Source organism: Conger conger, chromosome 16 (assembly GCF_963514075.1).
Source record: "Conger conger chromosome 16, fConCon1.1, whole genome shotgun sequence".
Taxonomy (NCBI): Eukaryota; Metazoa; Chordata; class Actinopteri; order Anguilliformes; family Congridae; genus Conger; species Conger conger.
In genome coordinates, this window is record NC_083775.1 from 19,131,919 (window position 1) to 19,156,562 (window position 24,644).

The following is a 24,644-nucleotide window of genomic DNA, read 5'->3' on the forward strand; positions in this document are numbered from 1 at the left end:
GGCTATAAATGCGGGTGTAGACAGGTGTAGACAATTAGTTAGAGCGTAGCAAGGAAATGGAAAACAGGTGCGATGGATGACAAGTTTAACAAGGAGATTAGTAATCGTTAGTAATAAACCTATCCTGCCCTAGCATTAGTAAATTAGTAAATGACATGCACGAGAAACGTAAGGTAACATGAACACATGATTAGTTTTGTTAGTTTCTACCCAATCCTGATCTAGCGTTAGTCGTTTTAGTAAATAGACAAATGGAAACAATTAGGGAGTGAATGACAGAAGGAGCGAGAGAGAAAAGGCGGAACGCAAGGTTTGCGGAAAGACATGTAAAAGTGTATGCATAAACAACGACCAGTTAACGTAACAATAAACATTAATCAAAACATAATACAAAACGAAACTAAGACGATAACCATTCAACATAACAAGGTAATATAATCGTAATGAAACATAACTAGACATGACGAGAAAATAAATCGTAACAAGAAATAAACAACATGACGAACCTAGACTAACATAATACATGATAAGACACTACGTGACTAAGACAACATGAATAAACATAAAACATGGCGAGACAGACCTGAAACGTGACATATGCTCAGAGGGACTTCCTCTTTGTGGGATTTGGACATACATAATTTGTGTGGACTGACTGTTTCCGTAGAGTAAAATCACATTGATTATGTACAGGGTTTGTATAATACAAATAGTTTTGAGAATGAACAAATATCATCATACATTAGTTATGCATTTTAGGAATATAATTTTGTGCCATATTTTAGCACATAATGTAGTTATTTTGTTTCTCATATTTGGGGTGTATAGTATGTAAAAAAAAATATATTGGATGTAATAATCAATCGGAGTGGAAACAAACATTGCTAAGTTAAAATAAATTGTTCAAAATAAAATAATGCATTAACCTTTTATTAAAATCAAGGAGTTAAGTTGGTGATTAGCAGGGGCAGTGTTAAATGAGGGTGAATTTGTATGCATTTCGAAAAAATCTCTGATAACTGGGGGATGGCAGACTAGTGGATGTGCAATGTGATCTAGTGGGGTACAAAAACAATGGAAGGATGGGAGGTGTTGTCCCTGAGGGATTACTGCAGAGCAGAACAGAAATCTCTGTGTTTAGGTACATTTATTTGACTATATAATGAGCACAATGCACATTATCTCGTCTCGGCAATGCTTTATGAAACCGCAATGATTTAATTGAAATTGACCGTGATGTTATTTTCTTTTTAGAACCCTCACGCATAGGTATAGGCGAAATATGTCATTGACAGAACAAGAATAACTTATTCAGAAATTATGGCCATATCTGACGGCTCATATTTTTTCTCATGTCAATCCCTGGCCCATTGTCCAGCCTTGCCTCCACCTCGCGACCTACAGTAAATTGTACTGTCGTGCTCTGACGGGAAGCGCTCTACCGGGAAATTCCCATTGCGTAAATATTCCGGATGTGAAGAATGCTTTCACTTCCACTTAACAGTCTACCGTATTGTTCCCGTTGTTTTTTTGTTTTTCAAGTAAAGTAACTTTGTGGTCGGCGTCTGTATAACTGCGTTTTTAATTGGTAAGTGTTAATCCGCATTTCGAACCAGATTGAAAACGCCACGAGCCGTGTGCAGTGAGTTAACCCGTGACTGCTGCTAATGTTCGACTAAAACGGGTGGTAAACGCGCTTCTTTGGAAAAATTCAGTCAGGATCTATTTGCGAGTGATTAATATTCATTTTGATTTTGTATTCACGTGTTTCGCTGGATTACATTTCATTACATTACATTACATTAATGGCATTTGGCAGACCCTCTTATCCAGAGCGACGTACAAGAAAGTGCAAAGTGCATACCCATAACCAGGGATAACTGCGTTGACAGACCCTAGAGCAGTGGTGTTCAATCTTATCCTAAAAGGGCCAGCGTGGGTGCAGCCTGTGGAAGCCGAATGAAGAGGTCTGGCAGGGGTGTAGGGTCTGATGATTTTTTGGAGGTAAGCTAGGGCAGACCCCTTAACTGTTTGGGAGGCTAACACCAATGTTTGGAATTTGATGCGAGCCACGCCAGGCAGCCAGTGGAGGGAAGTAAGCAGGGGAGTGACATGCTGTGTGTACCCATGCTTTATATGGTAGAGTTTACGCTACTGCTGCGGGACTTGGTTACCTATTATTTTTCTGAATGTTATTGAAGTGGTCCTAGTGGTGTTTTATTGTTTTGTACGGTGGTGTCAGGGCGTACTTTACTCAAATCTTTAAAAAAAAATTAACAGCAAGAGTAAGTAAGTAAGAGTAAATAACTGTCTTACTGTGATGTTTTACATTGGGGAAACTCAGTGTAGCAAGGGGACTTCGTAGTTTTATACAAAGATAAAGTAACAATTGTTAAAAGTGCAGGAAAATCTGAGTTTTTGGGCATTTTCTTCTTTATGTGTATACCAGTTCCATTATTTCTATCCAATAGTTTGTACATTGTACACAAGTATATGAGTTTTATCTACCCATTTCTCCACATTCTCTAGTGACCTGCAATGTCTGTCCAGTCCTTGCTCATTTCCACCCTGGATGATATGTTGGCAGAGGATCTGAGGAGGTTTAAATTCTGGCTCTCAAACGATTTGCCTGAGGGCTTTAAACCCATTGGAAAGGGCAGACTGGAGAACAAACCTGTGGTTGACATAGTGGAGCAGATGATAGCGGCCTTTGGGGAAAAAGATGCAGGGAAGGTGGCACTGCATGCCCTGAGGAAAGCGGACCAGAATGACCTCGCTCAGAGACTGGAGAAAGATCACAGTAAGCATCAATATCTAATATCACACTACAAACGACCCTGTGTGAAGGAAGGATAATTTCACAGCCACTGATACCTTGATGGACTCCAGTACCCACCTGTCTTTCAGTTTTTTTGTGGATTTATTTCCATTAGTCCTAGTACATTGAGACCGCGCTGTGATTTATATTTTAAAATATGTACACACAGCCATGATTTTAGACAAATATGGAGAGGATGTGGAGTATTTTGTCCCCTAGGATTGGTGCTTCATAAAGTGAGGCAGAATATAATTGAAAACCCTCCATGCAGTTAATTAAGCTTAGGCCCTAGGTTTATCCTCAACAACTATGTCAAGTAAAGATTGCTTAATTGTAAGAAGACTGTGATTCTGTAGATGTGCTTTCGTCACTGTTGGTGTCAAATCTTTGTGCAGAAAGCTATTAAGTGGCAGGCTTATGATCCAGTCTCCTATCTTCCTGCATTGTAAACGGGTGTGTTTTCCCCACAGCGTGGTCTGGAGAGAGACGTTGTTCTCCTGACTTGAGGATGGTGCTGATTGGTAAGAGTGGAGCAGGGAAGAGTGCATCGGGAAACACCATCTTGGAGAGAAAAGCCTTCAAATCGGAGTTCTCTCCGGGTTCCGTGACCAGGAGTAGTGAGAGCAGTAACAAGGAAACAGACAGGGGGCGCATTACCGTGATTGACACCCCGGGGATCTTTGACACTTCCATGCCAGAGGAAGAAGTTAAGCGTGAAATCGAGAGGTGCATCACCCTGTCCGTCCCAGGACCGCATGCCTTCCTGCTGGTGATCAGGCTGGGCCGCTTCACACAGGAGGAGAGGAACGCCGTGCGCTGGATCCAGGAGAAGTTCGGAGAGGAAGCCTCACGCTACACCATGGTGCTGTTCACTGGGGGGGATCAGCTGGATAAGCCGGTGTGGGAGTTCCTCAGCTACAGCCGCGACCTCCAGGACGTTGTCGGCAGCTGTGGCGGTGGGTATCACGTCTTCAACAACAAAGACGGCAGCGACGGTGCTCAGGTCTCCGAGCTGACGCGGAAGGTGGAGGAAATGGTGGAGGGAAACGGAGGGCAATGCTACACCAATGAGATGTATCAGGAGGTGGAGCGAAGGATAAGAGAGGAGGACAGGAAGAGGAGAGAAGAAGAGGAGAAAGAGAGACAGGAAACGGTTGTAAGACAGATCAGAGAAAGTAAATTTATGAGGGAAGTGAGAAGAGTGAGAGATGACGTGAGAGATTTTTTAGATAAACCACTACCGTTCATATGAGTGGCCCTTGCGATAATCGCAAGAAATCATAGACTGTTCTTTCTACACTCTCCCGGATCTCATGAAATGAAATCACACTAATATTTCACTGATCATGTTTTTTCAGGAACATAATGCTGGTATGCCAGAACAAATCCGCTTCCCTGCTTAACATTTTATGGGAAACACTTTGGAGACAAAATGCCGAGTATACCAGCAGCTCAGGAGAAACTGTAGTGACAGTGTTGTTCGGAGCCACAAGATGGTGCTCAGAACTATTTCCTGATTTTGAGTGTAGTTCACCCTTTTGGAATAAATAAATGAGATGATACATTTCTTCACATGGGATATGATTTCAGGGATATGATCAATTCTGAATTTTGGAATGGATTCTGATTCAGACTACAAACGACCCTGTGTGAAGGAAGGATAATTTCACAGCCACAGATTCCTTGATGGACTCCAGTACCCACCTGTCTTTCAGTTTTGTTGGGAGGATTTATTTCCATTAGTCCTAGTACATTGAGACCGCTCTGTGATTTATATTTTAAAATATGTACACACAGCCATGATTTTAGACAACATGGAGAGGATGTGGAGTAATGTTTTATTTTGTCCCCTAGGATTGGTGCTTCATAAAGTGAGGCAGAATATAATTGAACACCTTCCATGCATTTATTGTTCACTGTTTACTTAAATTTTTTAGTTAATCTATTTATTTATTTTTTTCAATTGTTTGTGGCTGTTCTCATCCTATACTGTGATCCCTGGGGTACTGTATTTTGTTCTTTTTCTTGCCCTGTGCGTAATGTGACGATTGACAATAGACACAGAAATTACGTGACTATAGTTAAAATGATAGCTGCAGTCCCACACATTATGAACAGTCTAAATTTAGAAACTGTGTGTAATATCAATACAAAAATAAATATGAAGATATAATTACCATGTCTGTTAAACAAGCAATAATCATTACACATACCATTATGTATTGGTTCATATCAACATCATTGTGCAGTCTCATCTATCTTTGTGGGACTACATTCAGCTGTAAATTATTTCTGATAGAGTTGGAACGAGGGATGTGACAAATCAGTCACCAGTCATCAGTTTTTGAAACCGGTTACCATCCAATTCTTTAAACGGTTAACCAGTTAATGTATACTGCTTATGACCTCTAGGGGTTGTATTATTATTTTTTAACCGGATTCCTGAGAAATTTTATTGAATTTTTAAACGTCACTTTTAGCCATTTCAATAGTTAAATGACAACACTGTAAGTCACATAATAGTAAATCCGCCTAATAGCCAAATTAAATATTTACATTTACATTGACATTGTGCAGTGTAACAGTTGCAGAAATCTGTAGTTAAATCCCTGTGGTTTACGTCCAGGCATGGTGGTCGAACGTGTATTTTAAATGCATCTGTTAAAATGATAAAAATGATAAAATGATTAAAATGATAATTCTTCCATCTTTTCTTCCCTCTTCCCTATGGCTTCTGCCTGATAGACCTGACTGGCATGAAATCTGTATATTAAATATGCTGCTGTTATTGTTACATACTGGGTTGTGCACTCAAAATTCCGTGGTCACGCAACATTTGCCTGATATAACACCGGGTCTATTTTACCATAGGCAACTGGTCTAATGATTTTACTTTCATGCCAGTACAGGTCTCTGTACAATTATACATTTGTATGTTACGGTAAACTTGCATTTTAAAATGCCAATGCATTTTATATGGCGCGGGACAATCGTGGTGATGAGATTAACGTATCAAAGTTTCGCTGAAAGCAGCGAATTTTCGATTTCAATATCCGATGCATAAATAGCCTAATGATAATGTATTGCTATGTTTATTATTATGCAGATATCGCATAGTGGAAAGCGAAGTTCAGTTTGCCGATAGTTTGAACTCGCGTGTCAACGAATAAACACGGATGAAAAACCCCATACAATAAGCCATAAATGAACGAACAGCTACGGATTTAAAACACACAAACTATTTGACAACTATAGTAGGCTACTATAGCATTCAATTCCATGCCGTGTTTGCATTCTTAACCCTCTGAAATGGCCGCAGATTGCTTGCTTGCGCGACTGTAGCTTGTGGATTGAATGTAAAAAGCGTATTGTAATATTTCCTGCAACATTTGTCCAATGATGTATTGCTTTGTTCATTTTTATTTTTTTAGATACCGCATAGTGGAAACGTTCAGTTTGATGGTAGTTTGAATTCGCGTGTCAACGAATAAACACAGATCTTCTGTGAATCTTAAGAAACGACATAACGTTACAATAGGCCATTAGTCAACCAACAGTAACAGAAATTATTTGCTAACTCAAATACGGAAGCATTCAAATCCCTGTGGCGTTTGCATTTTAAACACCCTGAATTGGCTTGCTCCAACTACAGAAACTTGTGGATTGCTAGTTTAGAATAGTTTAGAACCGCAATAATACGCCTGGTTATGAACGTGCATTGATTTTAAAGTGAGCTTACCGGTTACTCCAGTTCTAATCAAAGTTTCTTCCTGTTCCATGCCACTGTTGCCTATTGGAACCCATCTGCCGCTGGTTGACACCGGTTTGTTGAAAAAATGGTTTTAAATATAAACGGATGAATGAAAGTATATAAATGTCCAATCCGAATGAATGAAGTCCAAGAACATATGAGGTAGAGGGATGGCAGGAACACCAATGGGTGGCACTGTCAGGCAGGGGGACAGGCTTGGTGCTGCAGCTGAATCAACAGTGGCAGGAGGGAGGTACACAGCTGGTCTTGGGCTTGGGGCAGGAGGGGGTGCTCAGGAAAGTTGGGCTAGAGCTCCGGGCAGCTGCCCAGAGCAGGGAGAAGAGGAAAGTAAGATTGTTAGGGGGTTCAGATGATGGGGGGGCACATTTGAATCTGAGAGAGAGAGAGAGAGGAGTGAGTGAGTGAGTGAGAGAGAGAGAGAGAGAGAGAGAGAGAGAGAGATCGCACCTGCATATAAACACCGCTTGTGTTCAAGCCGACTAGGGAACTCGCTATTTCGAATTGCGAAAGGGACACTGCATGCGTAAATATGTCATACATCATACTACGATTATTTAAGTGCGCGAAAGCTCCACAGACCCCTTGGAGATCCTAGCGACCCAGTCTGCAGTTTATTGGGTGTCGGTGAGAGACACGGCTACTGGCCACATTTTCGTGGATTTAGAGCTCAACGAGATCTCGGGATGTTGAATTATGTGTGACTTCGGGGTGAAAACCCAGAGGACGGTAGATTTCCAGGAATACGGATGGGAACCACTGCTGCATGGCATGTAGTTAATGATATTAGCGATTACCCATGTTTACATGAATGTGTTGCGCTCCCCAATTGTCTTGGAGTCGCGTAAGCTTTTACATGTATTCTTGGAATTAATTTGGGTGTCCAGACACTCATCAAATCATTGCCTGATTGTGACGTTTTTGTGATTTGTATGCGTGTGATTTGTATGCGTTCAGCAAACGCTCCTATCCACTGCGCATATTCTCAATCAATTTATTCAGCTGGACATTTTACCGAATTCAGGTCGAGTAGCGGAGACTAACACGGGGCATGTTGAAAAATTTGAGTGAGTGGCAGGATGATTTGAAAACGCCATCAATAGTTAACAAATATGCGTTATCAGATTGCAAATGTAAACGGTAAGAATGTTGCATTTTACTGTATTAGAAGAACTTTTACTGTATTAAAGCCGTTTTCCGACATTTCGGACGCTGTTTCAATGTGCCCCAGAGCTGTTTACACTTTCCGCGTAGTCAGATTCACTCCACTGAACTGTCATCACCAGGAATGTCCTAGAACTTTTCCGATGGTCTATACAGTCATAGCAAAGTCTTCTTTCAGGATGAAAAACATTTGCTCAAATATATATATATTTTTTAATTCAGCGAAAACCCAAAAGTATTTAGTTGTTCCCTGGTCTCCCCTACTGCTCATGCAAGTGTAGTTCCCTAACCATTGTGCTTAATTGTCACTTGCTTTTCTAGAAGAGTGTGATGACTATTATTACTGTATTACTATGATTAGTATGATTCCCCGCCCCCCTCCAGTGCCCTCCATGTGGACAGTGTTCCCAGTGTGCCAGAGGTCACCACCAGCTATGTCCACGGCACTTCCTCCAGATCTTTGCTGTCCCAAACCATTGGCCAAACCCTGCAGAACACTGCAGAGCGCTGGCCTGACCGTGAGGCTGTGGTCTTCCTGCAGGACGGCATCCGCAAGATGTTCGCACAGTTCCAACAAGAAGTGAGTCTGGTTCAACCTTCTGTTCTTTAACAACCAATCATCTAAGGCCTCTAACCCTTTCTTACTGTCCTAGCAGACACGGAGGCAACTGGTGGCCATTTACTTATGTGGGTTGCTATGTGCACACGCATGGACACGCACGCAAATCCTACCTCCAGCCTCCGTAATTACAAAGGACAGACAAAGCAATGCCAATATGAACTATATACAGAAACATTTATTTTTGCAATCTTAACCTTGGACGCTTAGTAAAGTGAATAGGGTTAATAAAATAATGAAGAATTATCTGTGGTGTCTGTGTTACGAGAAATAAGACCAGGGCCCTATTTCATAAACATCGCCAACTCGGTTAACCTGATTAGGTTGTTGATGTTTTCGGATGAAGTCAGGATGTTTATTTTCATAAAGAGATTAAACAATTCAGATAGGCTTGTTGCTGGGACAGCAGTGTCTTGGGCACAAACCTGCTTAAGGCTAAGTGAGTTACTTGGTTCTCCGGTTACAAGCTAGATGTTCGTCGAATTGTGAAAGAACAAGGTTGAACACATGAGTTAAGCAGGCTGGCAAACTCGGGGTGCGTTACACTACTCCACTCCTCACCTCCTTTCCTCGTCTCCTGTCCGGAAATATGTGGAGGTACCAAGGCTATGGTTAAGCTTTCTTTTACGCTCTTTGCCAGAGATACTGGTGAGGCACCCTAGTATCTCAATCGAACCCTCACTGTTAGAGACCAACTGCAAGCAGTCTCAGCTCTTGCGAAAGTTCTCTGGCTGTAGTATATCTATGGCCCTGGGCACAATAAAGTGTCCCCTGCTGTAGCCAATCTGTGTGGCCGAAATATATAATCCGAAAGAGAGAACACGCTCCTGCAATCGAACACTCATGTGGGCACACTCCGAGTGCGCCCCATTGCTGGACGCAAGAGGCGTGCCCAGCCAAAACTGACAGATATGAGAGAAAAAGGGAAGAAAATGACTGACTTTAAGTAATATGCTTTTATGAAAACAATTTGCCGGACAAAAGATTGTTGATTTAATGGACAGAAAAGGCAATGTTTGATATTACAAATATTTTCATGTCAACATTTCCAAAACTGACAGATCTGGTTTTCCCATTGACAGAAAGGGAGTGGGCGGCAAGTTTCCTCACCTGTAGAAATTCACAAATGATTCAAGACTTGGGTTCCCTTGGTGGTGGCGATGGAGACAGACCTGCACTGACAGTCTGGTCCAGTGAAACTGATGCTGAGCTGTAGAGAACAGCAGTGGGGCCCCGCCCTGGCCACAATAGACCCGTATATCTCAATGTCACAACTCCAGTTGAGGCTGCCGTTTCGTGCCATGTCAATGGTGTGCATGGCCAAAACATTCAATTTTGGTCTTATCTCACCATAGCACTCTCTTCCAGTCATAATTCCAATGACGTATGGCAAACTATTGATCCTTGGTTTCGTTTATTGTGCTCAGTAAGGGCTGTCTTTGTGACACCTTTCCACAGAGTGAATCCAACAATTAAGTGATATGAATTTTACCATCTCATAAGCTAGCTATACTTCTGTACCTGACTTAATGATTTTGGAAGGTTCCCAGCTCACTAACACTTGCTGTCACCTGGAATTCACAATGGCTAGCTCATTAGTTTGGCAGGCTTTTTAGCTATATGTACCTTGCTAGTGATCAGCTATTAAGTTAACTGAAAGTATATGTTATGTATCAGTCATGTGATAGCATTGTATCCAATAAGAGGTTGATACATCACGATGACCATGGGAATAGTGTAGATTTGCAGCAGTCCTCTAAGATTTGCAGCTACACTCGTTCCAAGAAAGGTTGGTAAAACACCACAACAACCAAAGAAGAAGCTGGCCAGTTGAACAATATTTGTGGATATAAAAACACATTTCTGGAGTCACTAGACTTCAGACCTTAAGGCCATTCACGTCATCCCAGCAAACCATTTATTTTAAAATAGGTTGCATAATAGTTCTGTGGTTTAATGTTTTATTTACTTGTGGGGCATTCCATCAGAAATTAATCATTTCCTGTCCAGGTATCCACAGCGACAGGCAGAGCATTCTGCCTGACATGAGCAAAGCATCATCTGCCCTTCAAAATGAAAAGTAACAATATTCATATTGCTTAGTGAAGGTGTGAAGACTTGGTTTGGATCCGAAATTGCATATTTGGCATACTACTTCATCTACGTTTCAATGAAAATCAGCCTGAAATTTACTATGCAGTTTCTGACACAGCCCATGTCTTCTGACTTTGGCGTCCTTGTTATGTGATTTCATTTAAAATTTCAGTTTTTCAGAAATATGATGATAAACTGAAGTAATAGGATTTATTACTTCAGACTTACCTACCCAACATATACTGTACATGTGTTTTGCCAGTTTTAAGGACAAAACATCACCTTTGCGATTGTGTAATGGGTTGCAAAAAATATGAATGTTTAAATTCACAATTTCATTCCCAAGAGGGGGCCCTCCTCCATCCACATTTCTGGAGTATTGCAGAATTTCTTTGAATTGCTGTTTATTTCTTTATAAAAGTCCAGTTAATGGGATGATATTACAGAACAAGGACAAGAACAAAAACACTTCCTTCTTCAAAAGAACATTTCCTCCTTGAATTACATTGTTGTTTCATTTATTACTGGGAGTGTGCTGCAGTTACATTGCCTCTTAGATTCATGATGTCGCTTGATTATTTGTGTGGGCTTTCCTGAATTCTTATAAATATTCTTTAAACAATCCAGATATGGGTGGTATCGGCCTTAACAATTGAGGAGGTGGCACGCAGCAGCCACAGGGCTGACGGAGGTGTGTGGCCTTACAGGTGGACCAGGCGGCTGCTGGGCTCCTTGCTCTGGGGCTAAAGAGGGGGGACCGGCTCGGGATGTGGGGGCCGAACATCTACGAGTGGATCCTGGTCCAGTTCGCCACAGCCAAGGCCGGCATCCTACTGGTGAGCCCTGTCCACTGCACTTACACTCCACCCACTTCACAGATACACTCACAAATAATGGCTGTGTCTCAAATAGTCCACTAGTTCCCTGTGTAGTGGACTAAGTAGGGTGCTCTTCATGTTCTAGAATAGTTTCTTTGGTAGGCTGTTATTTCAGTGTTGATGTTGGTAGTTGCTCTCAATTACCAACAGTGATTGTGACATTGTGTTTTATATCTATATATTTTTTCCCTTAAACAATTTAATACCAAAGAATGCAGTGAAAAATAAGAATTAAGGCAGCAGTTTAAGTAAAAGGCAAATTATAAACACACACGAAAAAAGGCACATGGAAGATGATGAGGTTTGGTGCCATCATAAAAAGAGATCAAAACGGTACTGAAAACTAACGTAGTGATAAAAATAAAGAAACCATAGTAAGTAGGCAGGGCTAAAACAATATCTTTAAACAACTGTGTTTTAAAACATGGTTAAAATGGTGTCGGACTTTGCACTTCTGATGGACTCCAGGAAGGCATTGTGTAACTTAAGAGGCTGTCTTGATAAGCCAGGCCACCTTAGTGCTTCACTCCACTGGACCATGCCCACTGAATGGGCAATTCTAGCCCCGCCCACTACACTGGGGCCCACTCACACAGAGTATACCTCCTCCTTTTTTTTTTTGTGGATGGTTGATCAGCCTCTATTTTTGACAGCTTTGGTATAGTCACTACTTGGCCCAAAAGCGTAATAACTGTGACCATAACTGCATTTATGTTAAGTTTCTATCCATAGCTGGCCTTGGCTTGTGAGAAAGTTAATAATTTTCTCACCTGAAGCCCCATCACATACACCAGTCTTACAATACCCTTTCTTTTCAAGGACGTTCCCCCCTGAGGAAACTTATAGTTATCCCACGGGGGGATATCCGGTGAGTTGTCACTTAAAACTAACCAGGGTTTGAAATATTTCTGTAATTTCACAGGGGAAATGAAATCAAGGGGTTTTGCGTCATTTTCTTTCCGGGTTTCCTATTGTTCCAGATACATTTCCTAAATATGTTGACTTTGACTTCTTTAAATAGATGTCTGGTGTCTGGAACTTCTAGACCTGGGGCCATCTTTCGGCCTGTTGACACCCCTCTATCTGTGAAGACCACTTCTCAGATTGTGTCCTGTCTGAAGAGCAGTCTGCTTAAAGTGTATCTGGGAGAAAGCTTTGCTGTGTACAGTATAAAAAAGGAAGAAAATGTTGGGGTACATATGCATGTACACTCAGTGAGCAATATTAACTATTAGACTTTTTAAAAACTTATTGATCTGCTGCTGTAGCCTATCCACTTAAGAGGTTTGACACGTGTGTTCAGAGCTGCTCTTCTGCATACCACTGTTGTAATGTGTGCTTATTTGCATTACTCTCACCTTCCTGTCAGCTTTGCCCAGTCTGGCCCTTCTCCTCTGACCTCTCTCATTAACAAGGCATTTTCTCCCATAGAACTGCTGCTCAGTGGATGTTTTTTGTTTTTCACATCATTTGCAAACTCTAGAGACTGTTGTGTGTGAAAATCCCAGGAGATCAGCAGTTTCTGAGATATTCAACCACCCTGTCTGGCACCAACAATCATTCCACGGTCAAAGTCTCTTAGATCACATTTCTTCCATTACATTACATTAGATTAATGACATTTTGAAGATGCTCTTATCCAGAGCAATGTAGAGACCAGAGACTAAGCAGGAGACAATCCTCCCCTGGAGCAATGCAGGGTTAAGGGCCTTGCTCAAGAGCCCAAAGGCTGTGCGGATCTTATTGTGGCTACACCGGGGATCGAACCACCGACCGTGCGTGTCCCAGTCATGTACCTTGACCACTATGCTACAGGCCATCCGTATTTCCCCATTCTAACATTTGGTCTGAAAAACAACTGAACCTCTTCACCATGTCTGCATGATTTTATGCATTTAGTTGCTGCCAAATGATTGGTTGATTACATCTTTGCATTAACAAGCTGGTGTACAGGTGTACCTAATAAAGTGCTCAGTGAGTGTATATGAAGCACACGCCCCACTGGCATTTATACGCTATTTATGCGCATGTTTAGTAAACACATAGTTCAAATGAGAAAAAGCATCCTAACTTTCAGAACAATTTCTATTATATTACACTCCAAAATACAATAGACTTTCATTTTAGTGTTAATGTCAGCTGTTGCACTCTCTGTTTTGAATGGCTAGATATAAAAATAAAATGGATAGCTAATGTTAACAACTATGAACAACATACCTGGATAGGTGGTTTCAGTTTGCCCCAAATTAAATTCTAATTTAAAGCACAAACTATCCTGGCTGCATGGATTGCCTTCAATCTAAATGACATGAAATGTTAACACTTAAACAGTGTGAGCAAGTTGCGCTCACCTTTCTTCTGAATAAAAGTTGTTAATAATTGCCTTCCTTCATGTTCCTTTGTTTCTCTAGTCTCCCTTCCTTTTATCTTTTGGCCTTCTTGGGGGAAAGCATTTTGCTGGGGCCCCTGTACTCAGTTCCACTTTTCCCTTTCCCCCCACTACGATGCCCAAAATGTAGCTCCATTGACTATACAATTTTTATGCAAGACAAACTGCATGTCAATTTATAGATTCGTATCCTTCAATTGTCTTCCTCTGCAGGTGTCTGTGAACCCAGCCTATCAGCTTCAGGAGCTGGAGTTTGCCCTGAGGAAGGTGGGTAAAAGGTGGTGTCTGTGTCTGTGTGTGCTTCCCTGCCTGCATGTGTGCGTGTCTGCGCTTGGGCTGTTATATAAAGGGAACTGGAATTTTCCCAAAGGAAGAAGTCAAAGGTTTGCAGCATAAATCTTGGCACTGGGCTGGTTTACTGACCCCAGACTACTTCAGTACAGTGCAGCAAAAACTGACCCCATACACAGTGAACCCAGTATAGTGTAGCACACACTGATGAATCACATCAGGCTCTTGGCTGCTTCCTGATCCTGTGTCTGGTCCTGTGGCTGCAGGTGCAGTGCAAAGCGATCGTGTGTCCCACAAAGTTTAAGACCCAGAACTACTGTGACATGCTGAGGCAGCTCTGCCCTGAGGTAGAGACAGCCACGCCTGGAGGCCTCAAGAGTGCCAGGTATGTGCCCTGCTGCACTGACCTGGAGCATTAAAACACTGATGCAGTACATTGACAGACAAATATAATTTGTCAGTCGATCAGTCTTCAAGTTTGTATAGGGCCCTTTACAAAGGGGTTATCACACAGCAGCTCACAGCTCACATTTTCCAAATTTGAGCCAGTTTAGGAAAATCTGGAAATGAACACGTGATATGGACACTGATATACTGATGCGGACACTGGCACAATGTTCCCGAGACATGAATTGCCTTGGCACAGAGTGGCTCTGAGACTTGTTTATGCTCTCTCTCTTTCTCTCTTGTTTTCTCTCTCTCTCTCTCACACACGCACACACACATACACACACACACTCTCTCTCACGTGCATCTCCAGACTGCCAGACCTGCGCATGGTGATTGTGACAGACAGCCGGCAAACTGGAATGTTCCACATGGACGATGTGATGCAGGCAGCAGACAGCCACCATCGGCAGGAACTGGATAGTCTGCAGAAGAAACTATCCTTCGATGACCCCATTAACATCCTGTTCACATCGGTAAGTATCAGTCATACATGAATGTGCATGTTAATGATTTCCATGCTGCCTTTCAGTCTGTATCCACGGGTATACTCTCTCGACCAGGGGCCTCAGACTCCACTCCTGAGGATCCATAGTGGCTCCAGGTTTTTCAGGTTTGGTTTCAGGAAGCAGACTATTAGAAATAAGGCTCTAACTAGTCATCAATGTTGGAAAACATGGCAGCCAAGTCCAGTGCAGTCAACCACTCCCTGAAGTATCTGACCTTGTTGTTGGTCAATCTACAACCCTATCGAGCCCCTAATCCATTCAAATTTACTTCTTTGATCAGTACCTCTGTGTTATATACTCTACCCCATCCCTCAGCCCCAGACAAGATCTAATCACCCCCCTCGTCACTTCCTGTGATGTGTTTTCATTCATGGCAATGGCCATTTGGTCCATTCTCCCTCAGTTGTTGGTTCTTGTTGATCTGTACTTGGGGAACAGACCCACTAGTTCCTCTACTATATTACACAATCTATTTGAAAGAAAGACGTAGCTGCATTTATTTTTCTACTGACAATCATATGGAGGAATACATTTGACTCTTTCAAATTTCCACATTCAGTTAAGCACTTAAATGTTGCTATACAGGAAAGCAGTATGCTGTGATTTCAGCCTGATTTCCCTGGTAGAGAGACAACATTAATGGCGTTTTTGGCAGACGCTCTTATCCAAAGCGACGTACATTTGATTAGACAAAGCAGGACACAATCCTCCCCTGGAGCAATGCAGGATTAAGGGGCTTGCTCAAGGGCACAACAGCTGTGCGGATAGAGGCTACACCGGGGATCAAACCACCGACCTTGCAGGTCCAGGCATGTACCTTAACCACTATGCTACAGGCCCCCCTACATCACTTCTCAGTATGTCTTTCTGTCTATCTGTCTGTCTGAGTGCAGGGCACCACAGGTAGTCCAAAAGGTACTACTCTTTCCCACCACAACCTCGTCAATAATGCCTACTTCATAGGGATGCGTATTGGCTATGCCTGGAGGGTAAGTAGAGATGCACACAAGCACACATACATCACACATTTCAGGCAAGTAGGATCTGGTCATAATTTAGGGTGTCCCCAAACCTCTATATGCCATATATGTGCTAACTTATTATACAATGCCAATTATGGACAATTATTCAAAAGAATAAATATTTGAGTCTTCAAACTTGTTGATGGGTTAGTCTGACAGTAAACTTTAGGAAGTCAAACCTAGCTGTATATTAGGCTTGAGATTAATTTGTTTATTAACTATAAGCAATAAATGACTGCTCGGAACCAAATAGAAATTGCACATGCACTAAATATGTACATTTTATTTTAAGCCTGGTCTTGAAAACCCCCAATGTCTTGATGGAATCCACTAGGCCATTGATCTTAACCAGTGCTCCTGGACCTCTGGAATTAAAACAGCCCCAAAACATCACTGACCCACCACCATATTTCACTTTGGGTATAAGGTGCCACTCAATTTATGTATCTCTCGTTCAATGCCAAACATGCTGATGCTGTATCTGACAAAAACTTCTCATCTGACCACACCTTCTTTCAATCATGATTTCAATGACCAAATGAGACCAAATAAGACTTGTATTGAGACGGGTGCGTGGGGGTTGGACCCAAAATGCACGACTCAGAAACAATAGTAATATAAAGACCCCTCAGGGCTTTATTCGGGACGAATCCCAGGAGAGTAGTCAACACAAGCAAAGTCCATACACGTAGATCCAGCCAAACAAATACAAAACAAACAAAAAGCACGGTGCCGAGGGAAGAGGCAATCTCGTAGTCGGTAGGCGTGCAGGGAGGTCCGGTAGCAGGAGAGCTGTCAGCGGGGCAGATGAACAGACGGACGGCAGGCAGAGGCGTAGTCGTGGACGAAGCGGGAGTCGAAACCATGAAACAATCAGCGGGGCAAAAGTACAAAAACGGTAGGCGGGGACGTAGTCAAGAAACAAAACGAAGGTCACAAAACAGAAATCAATAGTCGATGGTCAGTAAACAGGCGTGGATCGTAACGTGTAATCAAACAGTAAATAATGTTCAAGAGTTGCGTGGTAAACAGAGGCAGACAATTTCGCAGTGAACAGTTGCGCGACTGGGCTATAAATGCAGGTGTAGACAGGTGTAGACAATTAGTTAGAGCGTAGCAAGGAAATGGAAAACAGGTGCGATGGATGACAAGTTTAACAAGGAGATTAGTAATCGTTAGTAATAAACCTATCCTGCCCTAGCATTAGTAAATTAGTAAATGACATGCACGAGAAACGTAAGGTAACATGAACACATGATTAGTCTTGTTAGTTTCTACCCAATCCTGATCTAGCGTTAGTAGTTTTAGTAAATAGACAAATAGAAACATTAGGGGAGTGAAGGACAGAACGAGAGAGAGAGAGAGAGAGAGAGAGAGAGAGAGGCGGAACGCAAGGTTTGCGGAAAAACATGTAAAAGTGTATGCATAACAACGACCAGTTAACGTACAATAAACATAAATCGAAACATAACACAAAGCGAAACTAAGACGATAATCACTCAACATAACCAGGTAATATGATCGTAACGAAACATAACTAGACATGACGAGAAAATAAATCGTAACAAGAAATAAACTAAACAACATGACGAACCTAGACTAACATAATACATGATAAAACACTACGTGACTAAGACAACATGAATAAACATAAATCAACATAAACATGGTGAGACAGACCTGAAACGTGACATGTATATGTTTTGTTTGGCATCGAAACAAAGATGCATAACAGGAGAGTACCTCATACCCACAGTGAAATATACTGGTGGATCAGTGATGTTTTGGGCTGTTTTAATCCAAAGGTCCAGGGGAACTGGTTAATATCAACGGATTCCACCAAGTATCAGACATTTTAGGCTGACAATGAATCTGGTTGCCTCTGCCACAAAGCTGAAACTTGGCTGTAGGTGGACTTTCCAACACAAAGACCCAAAGCATACCTCAAAAATCACACAGAAATGGTTCTGTGACAATAAAATGTCAATCCAATCCAATCACAAATCCTGTGGGCCGAACTGAAGAGGGCAGTTGATATGCTCAAATCTACAAATGTGCAAAGATCTGCATAGAGGAATGGCATAAAGGAAAATGCCTCCAAATGTGTTCGTTAAACTTATCAAGCATTACAGGAAAAGACTCCATGCTGTTACCATTGCCAGAGGTAGATGCCCTAGGTACAAAACCATGGGTGCCAATAATTCCAAACCTTCATTTTGGTGATTCATTTTATTTTATTTTTATTTTGGTTGGTTCCATTGAAACATTAATACAGTGCATAATAGTATTTAGACAGTGACACATTTTTTGTTTTTGCTCTATACTCCAGCAAACAAACAGTTGAAGTAAAACAATCACTATGTGATTAGTGCAAAGTGCTTTAAGCTATATATATTTTTTTATATCCATATTGGGTGAACCATGTAGGAATGGCAGCCTTTTTTATACATAGACTCAAAAGTAATTGGACAAAAATTGATCAAGGTCTCCCATCTTTAAGGACATACCAACTCCTTAAATGTTCCATCTAGGAGCTAGAAGTAGGAGCAAGAAAACCACATCCTTGCGGATAAATTTAGGAAAGTCTGATGTATAAATGATCGACCTGTGGATCCCTATTTGCCGCACTTCTGTAACTGACGTGGCTTCGAACAGATTTTGAAGGAGCAAGGTCATTCCATTTGCCTAATGAGCATTTTCTCTATTTCCCTGTCTTTTCTTATGAGCCCAATGTTTCTGTATACTTCAGTATTCATCCTGCTGATGCCATATAAACTGTATAAAATATATGAAAAGGACAGCACTGAGAGTAATAAAGCTGAATATTGTAATGTGTGTGCTAAGGTTAGCCAAATTTCAAGAGGAGGTTAACTGCATTAACAATAACAACGTAGAACTGTTGTTTAAGAATATAAATATTGCTGATGCCTTAAATGGCTACTTTGTTGAGAGTTTTACCAGGGAGGAGGTTACGATTAGACCGGAAGGAATACTCAATCCTCAGAATGTCTCAGCCGATATCAAGTTAGGGAATAAAGAAGTACTAGATAAATGACATAAACTTAAGAAAAATAAGGCAGCAGGCCCTGATGGCATATTCCCAAGGGTACTCAAGGAGTTAAATGTGATTATATTGAAACCACTGGCAAGTATTAGACAGTCTTTAGAAACTGGATAAATATAAAGGACTGGAAACAAGGTAATATAATATCAATGTATAAGAAAGGGGGCCTTACTGATCTAGGAAACTACAGGCCTGTTTGTCTAATTTGCATCATATGTAAAATACTGGAATCTATCATTAGGGACAAACTGGAATTATTTCTTGAAAATAATAACATTCTAAGGGTTAGCCAGCATGGTTTTCGAAAGGGTAGGTCATGCCTGACAAACCTTTTGGCATTCTTTGAGGAAGCTACGTGTTTTGATGATATTGTAAATCTAGATTTCCAAAAAACATTTGTTAAGGTACCGCATGAAAAAGCTTGTCAAGACATGTAGCAGAGGCAGAAATACTGGGGGTTTTGATGACCAGGCTTGATACAGTGCTAGATACGATTCATCATTTAGGCAAACTAACCAGGAGGTACAGGGATAGGAAAAGGCGAGCATTGCTGGGCTAAATGGCCTGTTACATTACCTTATGTTATCGGTCCATAACACCTTTTCTTCATGTACATTTCTGGCATCTGTAACTGTGCTAACAAATATTCTATTCTTGAGGCTTGCCAGGGGTTTGAACCCTCTGAGATTATGCTGGCATAGTCTTTCCTTGATGGTTATCTATGCCTACGTACTGGAGAATGATTGTGATCTGTTGTGCAGTTACAAATTGATATTTCTTCACCATTTGAAGAATTCTTATGTATTTCTCTGCTCTTTCTCATTTGTTCCTTTTGATATAAAAAAACTAGGTATCCTAGACTTCTATACATGTATAAAAACTCCATGAGTAGATGCACTTGGTTGATGTGAATGCCTTAGCTTGAGGGTAATAGGCATCTGTGATTTTGGGGTATCAGCCACAGGTGCGTGCTTGTGTACCCGTACCCCTGTATCACTGCTTCGGCTCGGTGGCAGGAGCACTAAACATGGCCCAGCATGGCATCACCCTCGTTTTCCCCTCAACTGCTTATGACGGCCGAGCCAACCTGGAGGCCATCCAGAAAGAGAGGTACCTCCTCCCACCTGTCACTCACACTGCTACCATGCCCACCTCTCACCCTTCACACATGTAGGAGTAGCCTGCTGACAAAAATTGAATTAATTTTGAGCCATCTTGGATTTGGATAGGCAGACGGGACCAGTTACTCTTCGGTCTGCAGTGTGCATTCCAACTCCCCAGTCCACACCCTTCTTCCCAATCCTTTACCCTTTTACCCTAATGTCTCTGAAACATACATCTAAAGCAGGGGAGCCCACATTCTTACACCCCACTGTATGTCACTCTCGATAAGAGAATTTGCCAAATGGCAATGTCATTTCATGTAATGTATTGTAAAGGTGAAAGTCAGGAAAGTCATTATGTGACTGAGAAAACAAAACTTTACTGAGACAAAGGCCAAAAAATGGGCTTACAAAAAAACTGTGTGGCTGAGACCGGGAACACACGGAATAGGAGAGAGAGCCAAGATGCGAAGTGGAAAAGCTTAAAAGCTACGTGAGACGCAAGCCAGCTTATAAACTATGCAAGTCGGGCTATTTTCTTTACATTTGTTATTTTTGTTTGTTATTTCAGCCAAAATCCTGTGAGGCTCCTGTTGCTCTAGATAAACAGTGGTGAAAACCAATGTTTTTCGTATCTCCCTATGTTCAGCTCTTCTGTCCTCCCAGGGGTGTGTCTAATGTATAAAATAATTCAAATCTAAATGGGTGAGGTCAGAAATGGATTGATTTGGAATGCCCCCGCAATTGATAAAGCAATATCTCCACATTACTTTTATTTAGCAGATGCTTTTATGCTTTTATTTAGCAGATGCTTTTATCCAAAGCGACGTACAATAATGTGTGTCTTATCTCTGCTCAGGTGCACCATTTTCTATGGCACGCCCACCATGTACATCGACATGCTGGGGCAACCAGAACTGAACAAGTATGACCTGTCCTCTCTAGAAGCAGGTAGGTGAAAGGGGTCAGGATGGAAACCTGTTGTGATGATGATAATGATGTGTGTGAGGGTAATTGTGTGTGGGGGCAACTGCTTGTATGTTAAAATGATTGCATCTGATGGTGCATCTGCAGGATTAATAGGTGGCTCTCCCTGTCTACCTGAGGTCATGAAAAAGGTCATGACTACCATGAATATGAAGGAGGTGGTGGTGAGTCTCACTCACACACACAGGCCCTGTCAAAATGTACATTTGGACAGCAATATGACTTGAGAAAGAGCTGAACATGTGGTCTCCCTGTCTGCACCCCTCCTTGCTGCTGATGGCTTTCCTATGGGGAAGATCGGGTACGGCACCACAGAGAACAGCCCTCTCACATTTTTGGGGTACCCACTGGACAACCTGGAGAAAAAGACAAAGACTGTAGGTTGTATCATGAACCATACTGAGGTGAGGTATCCAATTCTGCCAATGTTCATCTATACCTTTTTCATTGCACTTTTGTCAGCTACAGCTGTTTTTGTGTGTTCCCACATCTGTTTCACGACCATTGTTTGTCTGCTTATACCATTCACTCTGATATGTACCTACACTTGCATGTGCATCTTGCATGAGAAACATTTTCAGTCATTCGGCCTGGCCAGATTTGCTGGTGATGAAAATGGTCAGGTTCTGTGTTTTTTCTATATGTTTTTTGTCTAATTTCTTAGCGTTTATAAGGTTTTGGGAGACAGTGGGCAATGGTGGTGATAGATAGATAGATCATAGCATTTATATAGCACTTTTCTAGATACTCTACTCTAGCACTGTGATGGTTGGGGTGGCGATGGTGAAAATGAAGGTGATGATCCTGATGGTGGTGATCACAATGATGGTCTGAAGTGAATGTGTTTTTCAGGCGAAGGTGGTGGACCCCAGTACTGGGCATATTGTGCCCCTGGGGACATCAGGAGAGCTGATGATCCGGGGATATTGTGTGATGCAGGAGTATTGGAACGATCCTGACAAAACACTGGAGTGCATCTCCAAGGACCGCTGGTACAAGACCGGGTGAGTTTGTGTGAAAATGAACTCGGAGAGTGAACCTGGACAAATTTCCTGTTCACACAAACATAGTAAAGACGAAAAAAGGAGTCAGAAAAGATTAAAGCCAGCCATTGTGCAAATATTACCAAAAAAGATTTGCTTTCAGTTCATATTGTTATAAGCAGTAGTTATTATAATTTAAATTATGAAAATCAATTTACCTGTTGGTGGTCACATGACCACTCTGTTAAAACGTCTCCCCTCACATACAGTGACATCGCAAGGCTAGACAAGTATGGATACTGCCGAATCGAGGGCAGGATCAAAGACATGATCATCCGAGGAGGAGAAAACATCTATCCTGCCGAAATCGAGCAGTTCCTTCACACCTACCCCAAAGTGCATGATGTGCAGGTAAGTCATGGGATAGAGGGTGGGGATTGGTGTGTTGGTACACTGCAGCTCTGTCACCCCCCAGAATGGGTGGAGCTAAAGTAAGGACTAAGATTTTGTTGTAGGAAGGAAACGCATTTATTTGACTGTGACCAGAATATTGCCTGAATATTGAATATAGTACAAGCAGGAAAGGTACTATTGAAGCATGAGTCACCCTGAGATAACTGCATATGCTTTGGTGCTGAGCACTGGACTTGTATCTTGGAACCAAGTTTTACATCTATGCCAGTAGGTTACAAGTTTGTGAGGCTGTCCATAGCCATGACCTGATATTTTCTTTCCAGTTTTACAACCTGTGGCATTTATGCCTGCCCCACTTCACTCTTCACACTGGAGTTATTGAGTGGAATGGCAACTTACACTGACATGCTATCAGTCACTGACTGGCAGGAACCAATCAAAGAAAATGCTTTTCTCCTGTGTGTGCCCTGCAGATGGTTGGGGTGCGGGATGAGAGGATGGGGGAGGAGTTATGTGCCTGCATTAAGCTGAAGGAGGGACAGGACTGCACTGCTGAGGAAATCAAAGCCTACTGCAAGGGCCAGGTCAGAGACACACCCAGTCCAGAGATACCTGAACAGGGTCACCCGAGACAAATGTATATTTTCCAACTCACCTGCACCTGTACGAATACATCTGCACATGTTATAACATGTCTGTTATAACACACCTCTAACTGCTATTACACACCTGTACCTGTTCTGACACACTCTGATACACCTGTGATAATATTTATTTTACTTAAGTTATTTAACTGACACTTTTATCCAAAGTGACTTATCCCCCCTGGAGCAATGCTGGGTTGGGGGCCTTGCTCAAGGGCCCTACAGCTGTGCGGATCTTATCGTGGCTACTACAGGGCTTGAACCACCAACTTTCCGTGTCCCAGTCATGTGCCTTAGCACTCAGTCATGTGCCTTGTACTAAGGCATCAGTACCTGCACAAAGAGGCCTAATGAATCTGTGAATACTTCTTGTCTCTTCCTGCAGATCGCTCATTTCAAAATCCCACGCTATGTGACATTTGTGCAGGACTACCCGCTCACTATCAGTGGAAAGGTAAGAACTGACTTCTCAGGGCATGAACATCAAGGAGACTCCTGGAAATTAGCATTATGTCCTTAACTGTGGCAATCACAAAATATCTATTTTTTAATCAATGCAAAAAAACATTTTAAAAATTTGCTTGCAACCGCATGACGCCCACCAACTGTTCTCTGTTCTCGTCCTCAGGTCCAGAAGCACAAGCTGCGTGCAGAGATGGAGAAGAGCCTGGGAGTATGATGGGCCAGTTTGAGTGTGTGGCTGTGTCTCAAGCAGAAGGCACCATTTTCAGTATTTTCACAATTTTACACACTTGTCCTTCGTAGGCGTGTCCCAAACTGAAATCATCAAAAAAAAATCCTTCTTAGGTGCCTTATTCTGGTTATATTTGAAGGCAGCATCGATGAGTATTCTTCAAGAAATTGGATGTCCCATAGGTCTTTGCCATAAGCTCAGGTTTCACAATTATTAGCACCTCTGATTTTATACTTTGTGCAACCTACACCTGGCAAAGATGACAGCTATGAGTCTTTTCTTTTCCTGTAATTTGAGATAAGTTATAGAATACATTTGGAGGGATTTGACCATTCCTCCATGTAGAACCTTTCATTGGGCCTCATGCAAAAATATTTTAGTATTATCATATATTTCTCTTACTTTTTTTCCATACGGGCAGCTCATACAAGTGTGCCACATCAGATTGAACACAGACACTCTTGTAACTTCAGACAACTGTCCAAAATGCTGATGAAAACGATGCCCACATCTTCGTAAATGAGCCTTTTACATGCCATATAAGGTGTCCCATTTGTCTGGATGTCATAAAAATGGCATCTCAGAATAAGAAAAATAACTTTACGAGTTCTGACATTGAAACGCCTTGCCCTTCTCTGATTTTCTGACAAGGTCAGTGACATTTATGAATTTATAGCCTGGAGATTCAGAATTTCTGTTTTGTTTGGTCTATTATACATCAGATTCTTTCGACATGCATCAAACTAAATCAATGC

At 41.8% G+C, this 24,644-nt stretch overlaps 3 protein-coding genes across 4 annotated transcripts in view; all 3 read left to right on the plus strand.

Moving 5' to 3' along the window:
- LOC133114244 (GTPase IMAP family member 4-like) overlaps positions 1–24,644 on the plus strand; it is a 60,590-nt gene that overhangs the window by 16,771 nt on the left and 19,175 nt on the right. The window lies entirely within an intron of this gene.
- LOC133114248 (GTPase IMAP family member 4-like) lies at positions 1,481–4,995 on the plus strand. Of its 2 annotated transcripts, XM_061223468.1 has the most exons (4): positions 1,504–1,588; positions 1,820–2,004; positions 2,530–2,800; positions 3,289–4,995. In XM_061223468.1, the coding sequence occupies exons 3-4, from the start codon at positions 2,539–2,541 to the stop codon at positions 4,068–4,070; spliced, it is 1,044 nt and encodes a 347-aa protein (XP_061079452.1). In that variant the 5' UTR covers positions 1,504–1,588; positions 1,820–2,004; positions 2,530–2,538; the 3' UTR covers positions 4,071–4,995. The 2 variants fall into 2 exon arrangements, with proteins under 2 accessions (XP_061079453.1, XP_061079452.1); XM_061223469.1 differs by lacking the exon at positions 1,820–2,004 and having other exon boundaries at positions 1,481–1,588.
- Positions 6,727–24,190, plus strand: LOC133114101 (medium-chain acyl-CoA ligase ACSF2, mitochondrial-like). The gene is made up of 16 exons (XM_061223291.1): positions 6,727–6,731; positions 8,136–8,331; positions 11,172–11,300; positions 13,945–13,998; positions 14,289–14,407; positions 14,783–14,945; positions 15,872–15,967; positions 20,023–20,174; positions 21,027–21,118; positions 21,242–21,318; positions 21,451–21,558; positions 22,007–22,158; positions 22,407–22,548; positions 23,025–23,135; positions 23,581–23,649; positions 23,824–24,190. Exons 1-16 carry the CDS (start codon positions 6,727–6,729, stop codon positions 23,872–23,874), a joined length of 1,716 nt encoding a protein of 571 aa, XP_061079275.1. The 3' UTR covers positions 23,875–24,190.

Bases quoted from the DNA above. Each gene is read 5' to 3' on its own strand.
- LOC133114248 (XM_061223469.1), top strand. From the start codon at position 2,539: ATGTCTGTCCAGTCCTTGCTCATTTCCACCCTGGATGATATGTTGGCA. The intron at 2,801-3,288 runs GTAAGCATCAAT...TTTTCCCCACAG, and splicing joins GAGACTGGAGAAAGATCACA to CGTGGTCTGGAGAGAGACGT.
- LOC133114101 (XM_061223291.1), top strand. The intron at 22,159-22,406 runs GTGAGTTTGTGT...CCTCACATACAG, and splicing joins GACCGCTGGTACAAGACCGG to TGACATCGCAAGGCTAGACA. The intron at 22,549-23,024 runs GTAAGTCATGGG...TGTGCCCTGCAG, and splicing joins CCAAAGTGCATGATGTGCAG to ATGGTTGGGGTGCGGGATGA.